The sequence below is a fragment of the Hemitrygon akajei genome, chromosome 10 (assembly GCF_048418815.1).
Source record: "Hemitrygon akajei chromosome 10, sHemAka1.3, whole genome shotgun sequence".
NCBI lineage: Eukaryota > Metazoa > Chordata > Chondrichthyes > Myliobatiformes > Dasyatidae > Hemitrygon > Hemitrygon akajei.
Genome location: NC_133133.1, coordinates 116,809,838 through 116,829,988, shown reverse-complemented (window position 1 = coordinate 116,829,988; position 20,151 = coordinate 116,809,838). Strand labels below are relative to the sequence as shown.

At 45.2% G+C, this 20,151-nt stretch overlaps 1 protein-coding gene across 2 annotated transcripts in view; it reads right to left on the bottom strand.

The window, feature by feature from the left end:
• rassf3 (Ras association domain family member 3) overlaps positions 1–20,151 on the bottom strand; it is a 247,356-nt gene that overhangs the window by 177,322 nt on the left and 49,883 nt on the right. The window contains exon 1 of one of the 2 annotated variants that reach the window (XM_073058805.1): positions 9,092–9,122. The exons of the other annotated variant lie outside the window; for it this stretch is intronic. Coding sequence (XP_072914906.1) covers positions 9,092–9,107 — 16 coding nt within the window. The 5' untranslated portion in view covers positions 9,108–9,122. Of the gene's footprint in view, positions 1–9,091; positions 9,123–20,151 lie in introns of those variants that run through there. 2 annotated transcript variants of the gene reach the window in all.

The window sequence follows — 20,151 nt, the reverse complement described above, 5'->3', positions numbered from 1 at the left end:
TAATGTTTTTTTACCCTTGCAGTTTCTTAACTCCACCCACAAGATGCAACATTCTCTGACCATATGTCACCTCTTTCTAAAGATGTAATTCCATATCTTACCAACAGAACAACATCACCGCCTATGCCTTCTATCCTGTCCTTTGATATTAAATTCCCAATTCTGGCCTTCTTTCAGCCTCAACATCATACTGACTAATCTCTAATTGTGCCACGAATTCGTCCACCTTATTCTGAATGCTATGCATATTTAAGTACAGCACCTTCAATCCTTCACTCTTCGCCCTTTTGAAATGTGCCTCTGTGGTACAATTCAACTCTTTACTCTGTCTACATTTGTATCCACTCATTGGATTGTCCTTCCTTACATTCATGTTACACCCATCATCTATCTGTAAACCTGCTGACTCATCTTCAGCTCTATCATACTGATTCCCATTCCCCTGCCATATCATTTTAAACCACTCCCACCAGCTCTAGTAAACCTGCCCGCAAGAATATTGATCCTTCTCGGATTCAAGTGCAACCAGTCCCTTTTATACAGGTCCCACCTGCCCCAGAGGAGGTTCCAATTATCCAGAAATCTGAATCCCTGCCCCCTGCTCCAATTCCTCAGCCATGCATTTATCTGCCTCCTCATTCTATACCTAACCTCACTGTCGCGTAGCACAGGCAGCAATCCCGAGATTACTACCCTTGAGGTCCTGCTTCTCAGTTTCCTTCCTAACTCCCTGTATTCTGTTTTCAGGATCTCCTCCCTTTTCCTACCCATGTCGTTGATACCAAGCCACAACTTTGGGCTGCTCACCTTCCCTTTTCCAGATATTGTGGATGCATTTAGAAACATCGTGGACCCTAGCACGTGGGAGGCAAACTACCATCCGTGTTTCCTTTTTGCATCCACAGAATTGCCTATCTGTCCCCCTGACTACAGAGTCCCCTATCACTGCTGCTGTCCTCCAGTTCCCTACCCTTCCGAACTGCACAGCCAGACTCAGTACCAGAGACACGGCCACAGTTGCTTCCCCCAGGTAGCTCCCCCCCCCCTCCCAACAGTACCCAAAATGGGGTACTTACTGTTGAGAGGGACGGCCACAAGGGTGCTCTCCACTATCTGTCATTCTTCCTTCCCTCTTCTGACCCATTTATCTGTCTCCTGTAGCCTTGGGGTGACAACCTCCCTGTAGCTCCTGTCTATCATTGCTTCACCTTCCCTAACAAGCCAAAGGTCGTCGAGCTGCAGCTCCGTTCCCTAACACGGTCTCTAAGGAGCTGCATCTTGATGACCTTCAGCTTGTTAGGAAAAATGAAGGAGTATTAACTGTTCCTGCACCTGATGGTGTGGGTCATGAGGCTCCTGTATCTCCTTCCTGATGGCAGCAGTGAGAAGAGAGCATGTCCTGGGTGGTGGAGGTCCCTGATGATGGATGCTGCTTTCCTGTGTCAACACATCCTATAGATGAACTCAATCATGTCAATAACTTTACCCGTGATGGACTAGGCTGTATCCATTAATTTCTGTAGAATTTTCCGTTCAAGGGCATTGGTGTTTCCTTACCAGGCTGTGATGCAACCAGTCAATATATTCTCAACCACAAATCTATAGAAGTTTGTAAAATTTTAGGTGACATGCCAAATCTTTGCAAACTTCTAAGAAAACAGAGGCACTGCCTTGCTTTCCTTGTAGTTGCACTTACATGCTGGACCAGGTGAGATCCTCTGAAATAACACTGATGAATTTATAGTCGCTGACCCTCTCCATCTCTGATCCCCCGAAGAGGACTGGCTCATGGACCTCGGGTTTTCTTCTCCTGTAGTCAGCTCCTTGGCTTTGCTGACATTGAGTGAGAGGTTGTTGTTGTGGCACCACTCAACCAGATTTTCAGTCTCCCTCCTTTATGATAATTTGTCACCACCTTTGATTCAGCCAATGACAATATGTCATCAGCAAATTTAAATATCACAATGGAGCTGTGCTTAGCCTCACAGTCATAAGTATAAAGTGAGTAGAGCAGAGGACTAAGCACAAAGCCATGTGATGCACCTGTGCTAATGCATGATCCAGTTGCACAAGGAGGTATTGAGGCCAAAGTCTTAAAGCTTATTGATCAGCTTTGAGGGGATGATAGTATTAAATCTTTGCTGTCTCGATGTTCCAGAGTTGAGTGAAGAGTCAATGAAATGGTATCTGCTGTTGACCTGTTGTGACGGTAGGCAAATTGGAGCGGATCCAAGTTCCTTCTCAGGCAGGTGTTGATATGTTACATCAGCAACCTCTCAGACCACTTCATCACAGTGACGAAGGGTCTCGGCCCGAAACGTTGACAGTGCTTCTCCTATAGATGCTGCCTAGCCTGCTGTGTTCCACCAGCATTTTGTGTGTGTTGTTGTTCGAATTTCCAGCATCTGCAGATTTCCTCGTGTTTGCTCATCACAGTGATGTAAGCATTATTGGATGATAGTCATTGAGGCAGGTTACCAAGATCTTCTGAGGCACTGGTATAATTGAAGCCTGCTTGAAACAGGTCAGTACCTCAGACTGCCAAAGCAAGAGGTTAAAGATATCAGTGAGTACCAGCCAGTGGATCAGCACAGGTCTTTAGTATGTGGCCTGGTACCCCATCTGGTCTGGATACTTTCTGTGGATTCAGCTACCTGAAGGATGTCCCCACCTCAGCCTTGGAGACTGAAATCACAGGGTCGTCGGGACTGTGGGAATTTGTGAAGGTCAGAGCGAGCAGAGAAGGCATTGGGCCCATCTGAGCCTTATCACCTATGGCGCTTGGTTTCACTTTGTACATGGTAGTGAATACTTTAATTTATTTAGAATTACAGCATGATAACAGACCCTTCCAACCCAACAAGCCTTCACCAGCCAATTACAACCAATTTACCTGTTAAACCATATATCTTTGAACTGTGGGAGGGAACATCGTGCGTGAAGGCCCTATATTGTGCTATGTTCTATAAAACCATGACACCCAGAGGAGACCCACATATCAAGGGGAGAACATACACACAGACAGCAGTGCGAATTGAATTTGGGTCACTAGTGCTGTAGTAGTGGCATGATAACCACTACACTACCGTACCACCCAATGCAGAGGGAAGAACTCTACTCTGAATGACGCCAAGGGATCCTATGCCCAAACAAGATCCTTCATTTTGAGATTTGACCCCTGGCTCCTGACATTCCAGTCAGTGCAGGTGTCACCCCTACATTGCCCACATCAAGTCTTAGAAGCACTTTTGCACTTTTCAATGAATTTTCTGTGCTCAAGAAGTAAAGGTTTAGTGTTTGAAACCTTTATTTCTCCTCTTACAATAAACCTACAGGCTACGAATCAGGATGAACACTGTGATAAGAACACCATCACTCAGGAGGGGAGATCAGACCTGTGCATAATCTTCCAGATTTGACCCCTCCAGGACCCCTGTATAATTGAAGCAAGATGCAGAGCCATAGAGCAATACAGCACTGAAACAGGCTCTTCAGCCCATCTAGTCCCTGCCGAACTGTTATTCTGCCTCCTCCCATAGCCCTGCATGCCCCTCCCATCCACGTACTTGTCCACGCTTCTCCACTCTTGTCTCAGATTCTTCAGATTCAGATTTATTAATCACACGTATAATGCAGTTTTCAACCAATACAACCCAAAAATGTGGTGGGGGCAGCCTGCAGAGTGTCATCACACATTCTGGTGTCCACATAGCATCCACAGAACCACACAAGCAATAACGACAACCAAACACAACAAGCAGCAAAACAACAACAGCACAACAAGTCCTGATGAAGGGTCTCGGCCCGAAAAGTTGACTGTCGATTTCTCTCTATAGATGCTGCCTGACCTGTTGAGGTCCTCCAGCATGTTGTGTGCATTGCTCTAGATTTCCAGCATCTGCAGTACTTCTTGTGTCTACAAGTTCCTTTCCTCCGTCTCCACCAACAGACAATCCTCCAACCCCAGGATAGGCTTCCAGGCCTCCAGCCTCCAGTGGACTCATAGACTCACTGACAACTCACGACTTCCACTGTGGGCTCTCAGTCTTGTAGGTCCAAGGCTTCAACATACAGACTTCTGATCAATCTTTGGTATTGGCCCCGGCGATAGGATCCCGAACTCCAGGCCTTGAATTCCCAACTCGCTGACTTGCACGCCTCCTGCTTGCATGGAGATCTGATCCTAGAACCCGTTGACCTGGGAGGCCTCCAAGCCCTTGCCCTTGCTGATCCTTGTCCAGGCATTTTTCACAATAAAAGCCAACCTGACATTTTCCCTTCCCAACTGTTTTTTGTAATGCATGCTAACTTCAGTGATTTATATACAAAGGCAGCCAGGTAATTCTGAACACCAGCGTCTTTTAAAAATCTTCCATCATTTCAAAAGTACTTTGCTTTACCTCTCCATTTTTTCTAACAAGCTACAAATCATTTGTAGTTGATGGTGTATACTTCCATATTACATTCTATTAGCCAGGCCCTTGACGACTCACTCACCCTGTCCTTCTCCCATTGAAGCCTCTCGATGCCCTCCTCCGAGCCCACACGGTCTGAGGATGTGCTGGGGGCAGCTTGCCAGTGTCACCAATAAAGCATGGCCACAACTTCAGCGAGATTGACCTCAACGTGACAACCACACCTCTGCTTCCTCAGAAGGCTGAGGAAATTCAGCACATCCCCAGCATTGCTTGCTAATTTCCTTTGATGCACCACACCATAGAATACTCACAACCTCTACAGATGCGCAGCAGGGAGCATTCTGACAAGCTGCACCACTGCTTGGTACGGAAACTGCACTGCGGCTGACAGGAAGACTACAGTGGGTCATCAAAACTGCCCGATGGATCACCGGCACCAGCCTATCCACCATCAAGAATATATGTACCAAAAGGTTTTGAAAAAAGCCATCAATATCATGAAGGATCCCACCCACCCTATTCATGGACTGTTTGTCCCACTCCCATTGGGGAGGAGGCTACATAGCATCCAAGCCAGAACCAACAGACTCAAACACAGTTACTTTCCCCAAACAGTAAGGCTGATCAACACCTCCACCCACTGACCCACCACTACTTTATCATTTCCTGTCAGTCACCTTACGTACAGAGACTCTTGTGCCTAGCGTTACTTTATGAACATATAACCTACGTGTGTGTGTGTGTGTGTGTGTGTGTGTGTGTGTGTGTGTGTGTGTGTGTGTGTGTGTGTGTGTGTGTGTGTATACACAGTAAGCTATCTTATGCATTTATATTTATTTTGTTTATTTTATTATTGTGTTTTTATATGCCACATTGAATCCAGAGTAACAACTATTTCATTCTCCTTTACGCTTGAGCTCTGGAAATGACTTTAAACAATCCTGAAGCTTGAAGCTCCAACCAGATGTATGTCGGCTCGGTACGGCAACTGCTCTGCCCAAGACTGCAAGTAGAGTTGTGTAATCAGACCGGTGGTCCATCATGGAAACCAGCTTCCCCTTCGCTGACTCTATCTAAGCTTCCCACTGCCTGAGGAAAGTGGTTCCATGGTCAAAGACCCTCTTTTCTCGCCCCTCCCATCGGGCAAAACATAGAAAAGCCCGAGAACAGGTATCACCAGGCTCAAAGACGACTTCTGTCCTGCTGTTCTCAAGCTGGTGAATAGACTTCTCATACACCAAAAGAATTTTTGAATTCTTCATCTCCCAATCTACCCACCTGCAATGCACTTTCTCTGTAACTGCAACAGTATTCTGTCTCCTGTTTACTGCCTTATGCATGGCATGAGTAGGCTGGATGGTATGTGAAACAAAAGCTTTTCACGGTAAGACCATAACAAACAGGAGCAGAATTAGGCCACTTGGCCCATCGCATTTGCTCCGCCATTCCATCATGTTGATTTATTTTCCTTCTCAACCCCATTCTCCTGCCTTGTCCCCATAACCTTTCATGCCCTGACTAATCAAGAACCTATCAACCTCCAATGACTTGGCCTCCACAGCTGCCTGTGGCAATGAATTCCACAGATTCACCACCCTCTGGCTAAAGAAATTCCTCCTCATCCTCGTTCTAAATGGGTGTCCCTCTATTCTGAGGCTGTGCCCGCTGGTCCTAGACTCTCCCACTTTAGGAAACATATCCACTCTATCTAGGCCTTTCAACATTTGACAGGTTTCAATGAGATCCCCCTCATTCTTCTAAATTCCAGTGAGTGCAGGCCTGGAACCATCAATTGCTCCTCATACAATAAGCTTTTCATTCCCATGATCATTCTTGTGAAGCTCTTCTGAACCCTCTCCAATGTCAGCACATCTTTTCTTAAGTAAGAGGCCCAAAACTGTTTACAATTCTCCAAAGTTAGGCATCACCAGTGTCTTTTAAAGCCTCAGCGTTACATCCTTGCTTTTATATTAGAAACATAATAAATCTACGGTACAATACAGGCCCTTCGGCCCACAATGCTCTGCCAAACATGTCCTTACCTTAGAAATTACCTAGGGTTACCCATAGCCCTCTATTTTACTAAGCTCCATACACCTCTCCAGGAATCTCTTAAAAGACTGCATCGTATCCGCCTCCACCACCGTCGCCGGCAGCCCATTCCACACACTCACCACTCTCCATGTAAAAAACTTACCATCTCCTCTGTACCTACTTCCAAGCACCTTAAAACTGTGCCCTCTTGTGCTAGCCATTCCAGCCCTGGAATTCTAGTCCTCTCGAAATGAATGCTAACATTTCATTTGCCTTCCTCACCACCGACTCAGCCTGCCAGTTAACCTTTAGGGAATGCTGCACGAGGACTCTGAAGTCCCTTTGCACCTCAGATTTTTGAACTTTCTGCCCGTTTAGAAAACGGTCTAAGCTTTTATACTTTCTACCAATGTGCATGACCAACAGTTCTCAACACTGTAATCCATCTGCCAATTCTTTGCCCATTCTCCTAATCTAAGTCCCTCTGCAGACTCCCTGATTCCTCTACATTTCTGCCCCTCCACTTATCTTCGAATCGTCTGCAAACGTGGCCACAAAGCCATCAATTCCGTTGTCCAAATCATTGATGTAAGACATAATAAGAAGCGGCTCCAACACAAACCCTCGTGGAACAGCACTAGTCACCGGCAGCCAATCTGAAAAGGCTCCCCTTCATTCCCGTATCTTCCCTCCTGCCAGTCAGACATTGCTCTATCCATGCTACTAGCAATGAGGACCCCCACCCCAGAACATGCCACACAAATAAACCAGCCCAATCAGCCATAGTATCAAACTGCCAGCAATTGGTAAAAGTACTAGTATTGGATTATTATTGACACATACCTAAATACTGTACAGTAAAAGCTTGTCCATACAGATATCATTATAGAGAGCTAGAATAAGGTAAAACAATAACAATGCAGAAAAAAGTGCAGTGCAGGTAAAGGATAAAGTGCAGGATGAGAACAAGGTGGATTGTGAGGTCAAGAGTCTATCTTATCATACAAGATATCTGTTCAAGAGGGAAAGAGCAGCCCTTAAGCCTGATGGTAGGGAGAAGGAAGAAGAGAGAATAGTGGGTGGGGTCTTTGATTATGGTGGCTGTCTCACTGAAATCTCGCCCTGCCTCTATCAAGGTCTTGTCAGTAGGACAGACAGCTGTTTACTGTACACCTGTGCTGCACACTACTTGCACTTTGATTGATATTTTATTAAATTATTTGCAGTAAATTTGTTTTTATGTGATGTGTGGGTGTATGATTTATGGGTGAATGTTGTTTCATTTGGTCGTAACTATGTACGGTCCGATGACAATTAACATGAACTTGAAGTGCAGAGAGGGTCCATGGAGGGGAGGCTGATACTGTGATGTGCTGAGTTGTGTCCACAACTCTCTGCAGTATCTTGTGATCACATGTAGAGCCATTGCCATCCAGGCGAATGTTTTCTCTGGTGCTTTGATGAAAATTGGTAAGAGTTGTAGGAGTCATGCCAAATTTCTTTAGCTTCCTGAGGAAGTAGAGGTGCGGGTGAGCTTCAATAGAGTATGTGACTTGCCAACCATGCTCATTTTGACTGGCCAGCTTGTACTTCTGCCCCCTCCTGCTAATTTTGGCTTCTTGATCAAGGGTCTCGGCCCAAAGCATCAAAATTTTATTCCTCTCCATAGATGCTGCCTGACCTGCTGAGTTCCTCCAGCATTTTGTGTTTGTTACTCTGGATTTCCAGCATCTGCAGAAACTCTAGTGTTCATCATTTTGGCAGGGGTAAGTCATAGAGCCGTGGAGCACTACGGCGCAGAAACAGACCTTCAGCCCATCTAGTCTGTGCCAAACTATTATTCTGCCTAGTCTCTTCGACCTGCACCAGACCATACTCCCTAGAGCGCGAGAAGATGAGGGGAGATTTGATAGAGGGATACAAAATTATGAGGGCTTCTTCCACTGAGGTTGGGTGAGACTAGAACTAGAGGTCATAGGTTAAGGGTGAAAGCTGAAATGTTTTAACATGAGGGAGAATTTCTTCACTCAGAAGGTGGTAAGAATGTGGTACCAGCTGCCAGCAGAAGTGGTGGATGTGAGTTCAATTTCAACATTTAAGAACTTCTCAAAATCGAACCCACATCCACCACTTATAATTCTAACCTATTCAACCTTTCCCAATAACTCAGGTCCTCAAGTCTTTTCCTAATTGCATTCTGGAACCCACAAAACTAAAAGCATGGAAGTGCATTTAATATTCTCCGGACAGAAAGCATGGGCCCATGTTTCGCAGTTCATGAAGGAGTGGTGGCAGTCAAAATGAGTGCTGGGAATAATATTTACAAGGTGATAGGACTGTTGTTTAGCCCGCAGTTCCTTCATGAACGAAAGTGCTACATTAACAGGCCACACGCAGTGGCTTGTCTGTTAAGCAAGCTTTTAGCAGCAAGTTTGGGAACTCACAGGTTAATTTGCAGAGTATGGGCAGATTAACATCAGCAGAGAAGTTCAGAGAAAAAGAAAGCCCTCTCTATGTACAGAGCACCATTGCAACATTAAAGCTGCCGGTGCACAATGTAATGCTATCGATGCAGCGTCTGTGTTCCAGATCCTCCCTGCTAAGTTTTGCCCTCTCCAAGTGGATGCATCTTTCCCTACCTGTCGATCGCTTCATGACCGGGAATCTGATTTGATCGGACAGTCTGCAGATGGTTATCCCCATTCCGGTGCTGAGAATCCAAGGAGTGCCACTCCCGTCTGAAGCAGCTTCAGACACGACTGGCCAAAAGGCTGAGTGTGATGGTAATTGATCATTGACCAAGCCTCAGCAAACTCCACTCCACGTCGACTTCATTTGCTTGTCTGTTGAGAAGTACCCAACACTGTTTGGTGGTGCTTTGCTTAATTCTACTGATAAGAATTTGAATTTCAAATGTGATATAATTTTCCACATCCATAAATAACTCTGCCAGGGGACTTGCAGTTTACTGCACAGCTAACGACCAGTTCCAGTAAAATGTACATAGAACAGAGAACATCAGAGCCCCTTCAGCCCACAATGTTGTGCCAACCTTTTATGCTTTTAAGATCAATCTAGCACTCCCTCCTACTCAGACCTTCCATCCTTCCAACATCTATGTGCCTAAAACAGAAGCTACTGAAACAGTCTGTCTCCTGCCTCACTGATTATGCTCTCAGTGGCAAATTTACTAGCTACCTCCTGTACCTGAAAAAGTGGCCACTGAGAGTATGTTCATGGTCTTTTGCTGCTGTACCCCAGCCACTGCAAGGTTTGACGTGTTGTGCGTTCAGAGATGCTCCCCTGTACACCACTGTTGTATCACGTGGTTATCTGAGTTACTGTTGCCTTCCTATCAGCTTAAGCCAGTCTGGCCATTCTTGTCTGACCTCTCTCATTAACAAGGCATTTTCACCCACAGAACTGCCACTCAGTGGATGTTTTTTCTTGTTTTTAGCACCATTCTCTGGAGACAGTTGTGCGTGAAAATCCCAGGAGATCAGTAGTTTCTGAGAAACTCAAACCACCCTGTCTGGCACCAACAACCATTCCATGTTCAAACTCACTTGGATCATATTTCATCCTCATTCTGATGTTTGGTCTGAACAACAACTGAACCTCTTGACCATGTCTGCATGCTTTTATACACTGAGTTGCTGCCACATGATTGGCCGATTAGATATTAACATTAATGAGCAGGTGCACAGGTGTACCTAAAAAAGTGGCCGTTGAGTGCACGCATCCACTGTTTTAGCAAAGGGCACATCAGTTGCATTAACTACCACTACACTGCACATCTTCCCCCAGCACGTCAGACTCAGATTCATTTGCTATCACGTGTACTTTGAAACAGACAATGAAATGCATCTTTTGCGTTAACAACCAACTCAACCTAATGATGTGAAGGGGGCAGCCTGCAAGTGTGGCCACATCAATGTAGCATGCCACAGTGCCCAGCAGAACAACACAGAGCACAACGAGTAACTACACAGCAACAGCAACCAAGCCCCATTCTACCCACGCAAATACACCTAGATCAAGTGACCATGCGACTTCCACCCTAGATCAAGCCACTGGACTCATGGATTCACAGACGCTGGGCTTTGACTTCCCCAGATGATTCACAGCGACTAACAGAGGCAGACTTCCGCAGACTTCTGGTCTTCCAGTTGACCTGTGGGCTTTGATCTTCGTTATTGACACCAGGACTCGCTAATGATGAAGAACAAGGAATCTCAAACTCTGGATTTGTCGATGATGGGACCCCAAACACTAGCCCTCGAACTCCAATCTTGGCAACTCACATACCAAGGGAATCACCGGCCCTCATGCCTCCTGCCTGATCCTGGAAACCACCACGTAATGGGCTTTGTGTCTTTCCAACACTCAGCTATCTTGCCCCTTAAGTTCCAAATGATCTTATTAGACCCAGAGTTGGACACGGAACCATATATCACTGAACCTGGCCCTTGGCTTGCTGGACAAGATTCACATATCAGCTAGTCTCATCTTCCCATGTGTGGCCCATGACCCTGTGATCCTTTCCTACCCATGTACCTGTCTAAGTGCCTTCTAATGATTGAGGGCAACAGAGAGGGAAGACTGCAGGAATCATTTCCCCTTATCAGAGATGAATAAAGTTAGAAAACATGGATTTCAGGTAAGGGGTAAGAGATTTAGAGGGTATTCGAAGAGGAGCCTTTCCCTCCCAGAAAGTGGTATCAGAGAGTTGCTAACCATGTTTAGGAAGTGTCTAAGAATTGCATAGGAAAAGAAGCTGTGGACCAAGAGAGGGTTAATATGGATGGCTGCCAATTTGCCATTACAGACATGCTGGGTAAACTGCATTGTTCCTTACGGTGACTCCAGTACATCTAAAGAGACCTGCCTTTGTTGGTGCAACCACTCACTGCCCACACTCCAGCCTTTGGTCCAACAACTGTCCATGCCAACTACCACACACCTGCTTACACTAATTCTACATTAACCCTGTTTTTTTTTTAAAAATTAGAGTCGTAGAGCAATGCAACACACTTACAGGCCATTCAGCCCAACCAGTCTGTGCTGACCATGACGCCCACACAGCAAGCCCCATTTTCCTGCTTTCAGCCACGAACCCCATATACCTATGCAAGTGATTCTTAAATAATACTAATGTACCTTCCTTCACCCCTTCTTCTGGCAGCTCGTTCCATGTACTCACCATCCTCTGGGTGAAAAAAGGTCCCTTTTAAATCCTTCCCCTCTCACCTTAAACCAATGCCCCCCTCCCAGTTTTGTCCTTCGCTTCCATTTTCCAGTTTCCTTTACAGCACTGTGTAAAATATTTAGGCACATGTAAAAATGCCTGTAAAGGAAGTAATTAAAGGTTTTGAAGTATCAATAAAATGACTATAAGGAACCGGAAACAGTAAAAGATAACTAAAGCAAATCAATATTTGGTGTGACCACCCTTTGACTTTAAAACTGCATCAATTCTCTTAGATACACCATTGCACAGTTTTATAAGAAAACCGGCTGGCAGGTTGTTCCAGACGTCTTGGAGAACGTGCCACAGTTCTTCTGCAGACTTCGGCTGTCTCGCTTGCTTCTGTCTCTCCAGGTAATCCAGACAGCCTCGATGATGTTCAGAGGCCAAACCATCTGAAACCATATTTAAGAAATCTAGGGTGCCTAAGACTTTTGCACAGTTCTGTATGAGTCCCCACTTCTTTTGTCTTCTCCTTAGGCAGTCTCCCAGGGGTGAGGATAAACTGTTTAACTTTCAGTTCTGGGGCATGGATGATTCCTCTGGACATGGGCTGTACACTGCAGTCTGGCTACCACGTTGTGTTGACAGAGTGAGGACTTGGTCCTGTGGAGAGGAGCTCCAGGCTGGGTTTTAAAGCTAGACCTTTTCAGTTCTCTCATGTTTCAAGTGAGAGTTTCAGGGCACCAAACAAACTAAAGTGAGATTCCTGAGATGTTCGGACCAGCATTTACTCTCAACCAATGGACCTGTAGGGCTGGGAACACTGAGCACAACAGGCTATATTGAAAGAGAGACGGTTCAAGTTTGATGAATTTCCATCATGAGTTAACTTTGATTAACTCACATAATGAGTTAAGATGCCAGAATCAGAGGCAAAGTGTACAACCGAAAGGTGTGTGTGTGTGTGTGTGTGTGTGTGTGTGTGTGTGTGTGTGTGTGTGTGTGTGTGTGTGTGTGTGTGTGTGTGTGTGTGTGTGTGTGTGTGTCTGTGTGTGTGTGTGTGTGTTGTTTTTGTTGCATGTCATGCCCTGATCTGTGATCTTTGAAGACAAAGACAAAGCCAGGTAAAGGCAAGGCCCCAGAGGAATTGGAAATGTTGTAAACTCATGCCATGATCTAAGCAGGAGTGAAGGTAGCTCCATAAGCCAGGCATCCTGCAGTTCCTCAGACTGGCCTTCTTCCCACAACCCTCTCTTCAGCTTGCTGGATCGATGCCGCAGTGTTCAGAGTGTACAATCGAATTAACGTTTCTGCAAAACCACTAGCACAGGAGCAGCATAGATTGCTTCCTTATCTAATTATTTGCTCCACCATTAGTCATCTTGCCGTCTCCAAGGAGGATAAAACAACAGCCCATCCAAGCTTTCTATCAGCTGTCACGTACACGCAACCCTGTAAAAGTATCAGCAGCAATGGAACACACCCGGAGTCTGGTTTTGCTGTTAACAAAAGACTATTTTATTAGTAACCTCATCATATAGTAACTTAAACCAGGTAAATCAAGAGTTAATGGTGTTATCATTATACAGGTGTAAATATATAAATCCCCAAACTTCTTCAAGCTTAGATGGTAACTGACACAGTCTTACGATGGTATGTAAGAACAGTTCAGTTCAAATGCACAGGTTAACTAATGTGAGATATTTGTAATCCAAAGGCGAATGTTGTGAGATTATGTCGATATTCCACAGATTCCACGACAGCAATGCAAAATAACAATAGCAGTAGGTTTTATCTCCAGAGTCGTTCCACTCCTCACACGAAGTATCACCAACAGTGATCTTCAATGAATATCCTTTCAACACAAGTACCACACCCAAATTCAGCTACGGGACATCTCAAAGTGATGGCCACAGGATACTCAAACAGAATCCACTTATGGATTATCACCAACAGTAGTTTATCACAAAGGGAACCACCACCCAGGCAAGGGTCGACACACCAGTAGATTCCATGAGGTTACCCCAACCACACAACGTGATAGCCACTTATCCAATTCCACGATATACAAAATGACTCCAACAGTGATTTGCCACAGGGGTGCCTTTCTTCAGTGAAATACCACACGCAGACAAAAGGGTAAACACACATGTGCTTTCACAAAGGTTTTCCCCTCACCAGAGAACCCACTCCTGTGGATTAACTAAGTGACAATCACACTTTCGTATTCGAATGGAAACAAACTCACCCTCATGAGCTACTTAGAGAGAGTCATTTATCGATACTCTGGATCAATCTCAACTCATCCCTTTGGGCTACTGAAAGTTTAAACCAGCGACCGACTCACTGGTGTCTTCCATTGACCGAATCCATCTTGACTCTGACTGTTTGTGTCTGTGACTGTTCTTGTAAAAAGTAAACAAGCTGCAGAGAAACCATGACATTGATTGTCCATCAAATCTCTCTCTCTTCCCCCCCCCAAACAGTGTCCAAGTCAGTCTCATTCTTTCAGCATTTTAAAGTGACAGTCCACAGAAAATTGAACCCTAAGGGTACATAACACAGTGTTCAATCCCTCTCAGTGGATGATCATCTGTGTTGCTTCCCTCCCTGACCTCCAGCCCTCCTTCTCACCACCCCCACCCTATAGATAAAGCACAGGAGAGTGTCCCAACCATTGGGCCATGTTTGGAGCACTCACAGTAAAGTTTCCTGAAGTTGCATCCTTGGAAACCAAAACTCTGGTGACCATGCCCTCTCTTGGGCAGCACAGTACGTAGAGGTTAGCACAATGCTTTACAGCACCACCCATAAAATCAGGGTTCGATTCCCCCCCCCCCCCATTGTCTGCTTGGTAAGACCACACTTGGAGTATTGTGATCAGTGTTTGGGGCCTCTTATCTAAATAAGGACGTGTTGTCACTGAAGATGGACCAGAGGAAGTTCACAAGAGTAATCCCGGGAACGAAAGGGTTGGTGTTCTGTATAAAGAATGTTTGATGGCTCTGCCTGTACTCACCGGAGTTTAGAAGAATGAAGGAGGATCTCATTGAAACCTATCGAATACTGAAAGGCCTAGACAGAGTGGATGTGGAGAGGATGTTTCCAATAGTGGGCGAGTCTAGGGCCAGAGGGCACAGCATCAGAATAGAAAAATGTCCCTTTAGAACAGAGATAAGGGGGAATTTCTTTAGCCAGAGGCGGTGAATTTGTGGAATCCAATGAATTTCACAGGTGAAATGGTGGAGGGGACTCGATGGTCTGAAGGCCCTGATTCTGATCCCATGTCTTATGGAATTTGCATGCTGTCTCCGGTTTCCTCTCACATTCCAAAGATGTACGGGTTACGGTTAGTAAGTTCTGGCAATGCTAGGTTGGCGCCGGAGACACCGCAACACTTGCCCCCCAGCACAAATCCTCGCTGATTTGATTTTATGCAAAAATGACGCATTTCACTGTATGCTTCAAAGTACGTGTGACAAAGAACTAATCTTTAACCTCTTGAACCAATTTCTGTTCTTAGGCGGTTTCTCAGGTTTGAGGATGATTTGCCTCCACCCCAGTTATTTATGTAGTTTACTTTTATTTAGAGATACAACAGGCCCTTCAGCCCATCAAGCCCATGCTGCCCATAACCCACTAACCCAAACATACGTCTTTGGAATGGGGGGAGGAAGCCAGAGCACCCAAAGGAAACGCACACGATCACAGGGAGAACGTGCAAGCTCTTACAGACAGCAGTGGGAATCGAACCCTGGTCACTGGCACTGTAAGAGTCTAACACTAACTGCTATGCTACCGTGCCATCCCAGATGTTGAAGGTTCTGAGGTGATGAAGTTGATGAGCTGTGGACTCGTCCACGGATGGGGCAGGGGATAACTGGGAGGGCGGACAGGTAGGTAGATCACTCCTTCCAGCCCTTACGCAGGTTTCTGCCTGCTCCTAGTGCATGACCTCGAGGTTCTCAATCCCATCCTAGATATTCCTCCTCATCCAAGGGTCAGAAGGTCCTGGCAGTCAGTGATGTTACTTTTATTCCCAGAGTAATCCTTGAATCTTTCCCTCTGTTCCCCCCGCCCCACCACCGCATATCACTAACCCATCTGGCTCAAGGACAGCTTCTACCCGGGGCACCGAGGTAGCACAGCAGCCAGTGTGACACCATCACAGCTCTGGCCGTTGGAGTTCGGAGCTTAAACCTGGTGTCCTCTGTGAGGAACCTGTATATCTTCTCTGTGGAATATGTAGGTTTCCTCTGGGTGCTCCAGTTTCCTCCCACAGTCTAAAGACACCGGTCAGTAGGTTAATCAGTCATTGTAAATTGTCCCATGATTAGGCTAGAGTTAAATCGGGGGTGCTGGTGGTGCAGCCTGCCTATCCAATACTGTATCTCTAAGTAAATAAATTAAACATCCAGCAGTTACAAGAACACTGGAAGGTTTCCTGGTATGATAAAACGGACTCAACCTCACAATCTACCTCACTACGATCACGCACCTCATTGTTTACCTGCGTTGTGCTTTATCTGTAGCTGTTACACTTTGCTCTGCATTCTGTTATTGTTCTACCTCGATGCTCTGTGTAATGATTCAATCTGCATGAACAGTATACAAGACTAGCTTTTCAGTGTTTTTCGTATGTGTGGCAACAGTAAACCAATACCAATACTTTGCAATAAAATGAACTTTTTCCTCCTCTAATTTTGTTCTTTCTTGTAAACTTTGGATATCATTGATGTTTAAGATGGACTCCAGACCTCACAATCTACCTCGTTATGATCTTGCAGCTTAATGTTTACCTGTGCTGCACTTTCTCTGTAGCTGTTACACTTTATTCTACATTGTTATTGTTTGACCTCAATGCACCGTGTAATGATCTGATCTGTATGAACAGCATGCAAGACAAGCTTTTCACTCTATCTCAGTACATGTGACAATAATAAACCCATTCCAATCCCAATGGGGACATCTCTCCATGGCCTTGCTACAATTGTAAACTCTCTCTGCTTCTCCTTTTCTAAACACTGCTACCCCTGACAATTTAATCACTCACCGGCTGTCCTCAGGTAGCTAGTTTCCAAGCCACTGAACTCCTTCTCTACCCATCAATCTCCTTTCTCCTTCAAGCTACCTCACAACACAAGCCTCTGCTAAATCCTATAAACAATAATCATTTCTGTCACCCCTTTAATGTGGAACATAGTACGTATACAGAACATAGAACGGCACAGAAATAGGCCCTTCGGTCTACACATCTGTGCCAAACGTGATGCCAAATTAAATTCAATCTCTTCTGCCAGCACATGGTCCATATCCCTCTATATAAGGGGTTCCCAATCTCTTTTATGCCATGGAGCCTTACCATTGACCAAGGGGTCCCCAAGTTGGGAACCCTTGCTCTAGAGAAAGATTAGCTTTGTATATTGAAACACACAGTGAAATGCATCATTGGCATCAAATCAAATCAGCAGAGACTGTACTGGGAGCCCGCAAGTGTTACCACACTTCCAGCGCCAACATAGCATGTCCACAACAGCCTATCTTTGGAATGGGGGGAGAAACCCATGTGGTGACGGGGGAACAGAGGAATGGCAATGGTGGGAAGCAAATCTCAGTCTTACAGCCGCCCTATTCATTTTAATATTCAAATGTGGGGGTATAAATAAAAGACTCGTAAGTAGATAAGATGAATAAACGCAGTCTTTTACCCCTCAGGTTGGGTGAGACTAGAACTAAAGATCATGGGTTAAGGGTGAAAGGTGAAATGTTTAAGAGGAACACGAGGGGGATCTTCTTCACAGAGGGTGGTGAGAGTGTGGGAGGAGATCCCAGCCAAAGTGGTGGATGCCGGTTCGACTGTAACATTTAAGAGAAGTTTGAACGGAGGGCTATGGTTCAGGTGCAGATCAATGCGACTAGGCAAAATAACTGTTCGGCACAAACTAGATAGGCCAAAGGCCCTGTTTCTGTGCTGTAGTGCTCTACGACTCCATGGTGCTGTTAACTGATAAAAAATGCCCCAGGAGCAGTCAGTGAGTACTGACAATAGTCTGAATGGCATGAATGTTACTCCCCCCCCCCCCCCCCACAATCTTCCTCCTCCTCTCCTTCCCCCAGTTGAAAGGAAATATGGACAAACTTATAGACACAAAGAGCTTAAAGAAAATGTGCGTAGCTTATACCAAGTCTTTCGACAGACTCTCCCTGGAAGTTTGTATAAACACTGTGGTAGTTCAGAGATAAGTCTCATGCCACATTCCTTAAAGGTAGAAGTTTATAAGATTATGAGACAGATAGAGTAGACAGTTAAAATCGTTTCCTAGATGTCTAATAGTAGAGGGCACACATTGAAGGTGAGAGGCGGTAAGTTGACAGGAGATATGCAGGTAAGTTTTTACACAGTATTGAGTACCTGCAACAGATTGTCAGTGGTAATAGCCATGTGCTTGAGACATGCTGTTGGGCTAGCCAGGCTGAGTTTCTGCACCGTAATTTTATTGTACATACTGTGGACCAGCGGGGCCAAGAGATAAAGGTTAGAACGTAGAACACTACAGCACAGTACAGGCCCTTCAGCCACGATGTTCTGCCGACCTTTTAACCTACTCTAAGATCACTATACATAGTCCTCCAGTTTTCCATCATCCATATACCTATCAAAGAGTCTCTTAAATGTCCTTAATGTATCTGCCTCTACCAGCACCCTGGCAGGGTGTTCAACACACCCACCACTCTCTGTGTAAACCTACTTCTGACATCCTGTCTATACTTTCATCCAGTCACATAAAAATTATGCCCTCTTGTATTAGCCCTCTCCACACTGGGGAAAAGCCCGGCTGTCCGCTGATCTACGCCACTTATCATCTTATACACCTCTATCAAGTTGCCCCTCATCCTCCTCCGCTCCCGAGGGAAAAGCTCAACCTATCCTCCTCAGTCAAGTTCTCCAATCCTGCGCTGAGATGAGTTGAGGTGTTTGACTGTCCCATGGTCACTCACCCATAAACAAGTACCAAACTTACACTGGCTTGGAATCCATCCAGCACGTTCACATCAGATGAAATCATGTAAAAATGAGAGGAAGAGACTCAATAAATAATCAGCTTCTAAGAAGTCTAGAGCTACATTAGTGCTCTAATTATAGGAGGAACTATTGTCAGGCTACTGTTAAAGAGGATGGTTAAAGTCACTCTGGGAATTGTTTGCACTTATCTGGGGAAGATAATCATAAATTAGACATGGCAGCCTTTCTCTGAACCCAGATCAGTGATACACAGTATTCAGTGCTCTCCGTGCCTCTTAGAACCACCTGAACAAATATTCATCCGCTCAATCGAGACCCTATCTCAAGCAAGCTATCCTTGACAAGAATGCACTGATAGAACATAGAACATTACAGCACGCTGCAGGCCCTTTGGCCCACAATGTTGTGCCATCCTTTAAACCTACTCTTATCAATCTAACTCTTCCCTCCTACATAGCCCTTCATTTTTCTATCATCCATATGCCTATCCAAGAGTTTCTTAAATACCCCTTATTTATCTGCCTGGGACCATCCCTGGGACATTCCACATGCCCACCACCCTCAGTTGAAAGAACTTACCTCTGACATCCCCCTGTTATGTTATGTCAACATTACAGCCCAAAAAGTTGGAGATAATTAGCTTTAAGCTTATTTTAAAGTTAAAATTAAAGTTATTAAAGTTAGTTATTTAAAACTTATTTTAAAAGTAAAACCACATTGCTTTAAGTCACTAAAACTGACATCAAACTAGGGGGCATAGATTTAGGGAGAGAGAGGAAAGAATTAAAAGGGACTTGAGGGGAAACTGGGATGGCACGGGAATGTAGCAGTTAGAGTAACACATTACAGAGTCAGCGACTGGATTCAAATCCTGCTGCCGACTGTTAAGGAATTGTACATTCTCCCGTGACCGTGTGGATTTCCTCCGGGTGTTCCAGTTTGTTTCCATGTTCCAAAGGCATATGGATTAGGGTTGGTAAAGTGTGGGCATGCTACGTTGGTACTGGAAGTGTGGCTACTAGAAACACACCCTCAGACTATGATTTTCATTGACGCAAACGATGGATTTCACTGAATGTTTCGATGCTTCAATATACATGTGACAAATAAAGCAAACCTTTAATCTATCTTTAACTTTCTCATGGTTCCTTAAGGTTGTTATAGCTGGGTGGTAATGGGGACAAGCTCCCACTATCTATTAAATGCTCCCAATGGGATGCGACTCAAGTAGCCTCTGACAACCAAGTCCAGCTCCTGGCCTTCACATGTGGCTTAGCTGCTAAGCCCAGCAGAAGCATTTCTACTGACAGGAGAAGGGGCAAAGGCGGGTTACTGGCACCTTCAAACCAGTCTCTTCTGGAAGATGGGGCTCGTCAGCTGAGGTCTGCAGCTCATTTAGGAGAAGGAAAACTCTGATCTCTGCCTTGTGGCTATACCCACTCATGAGGAAGGCTTTGGGAGTAAACCCCAATAGAAAAATCCAG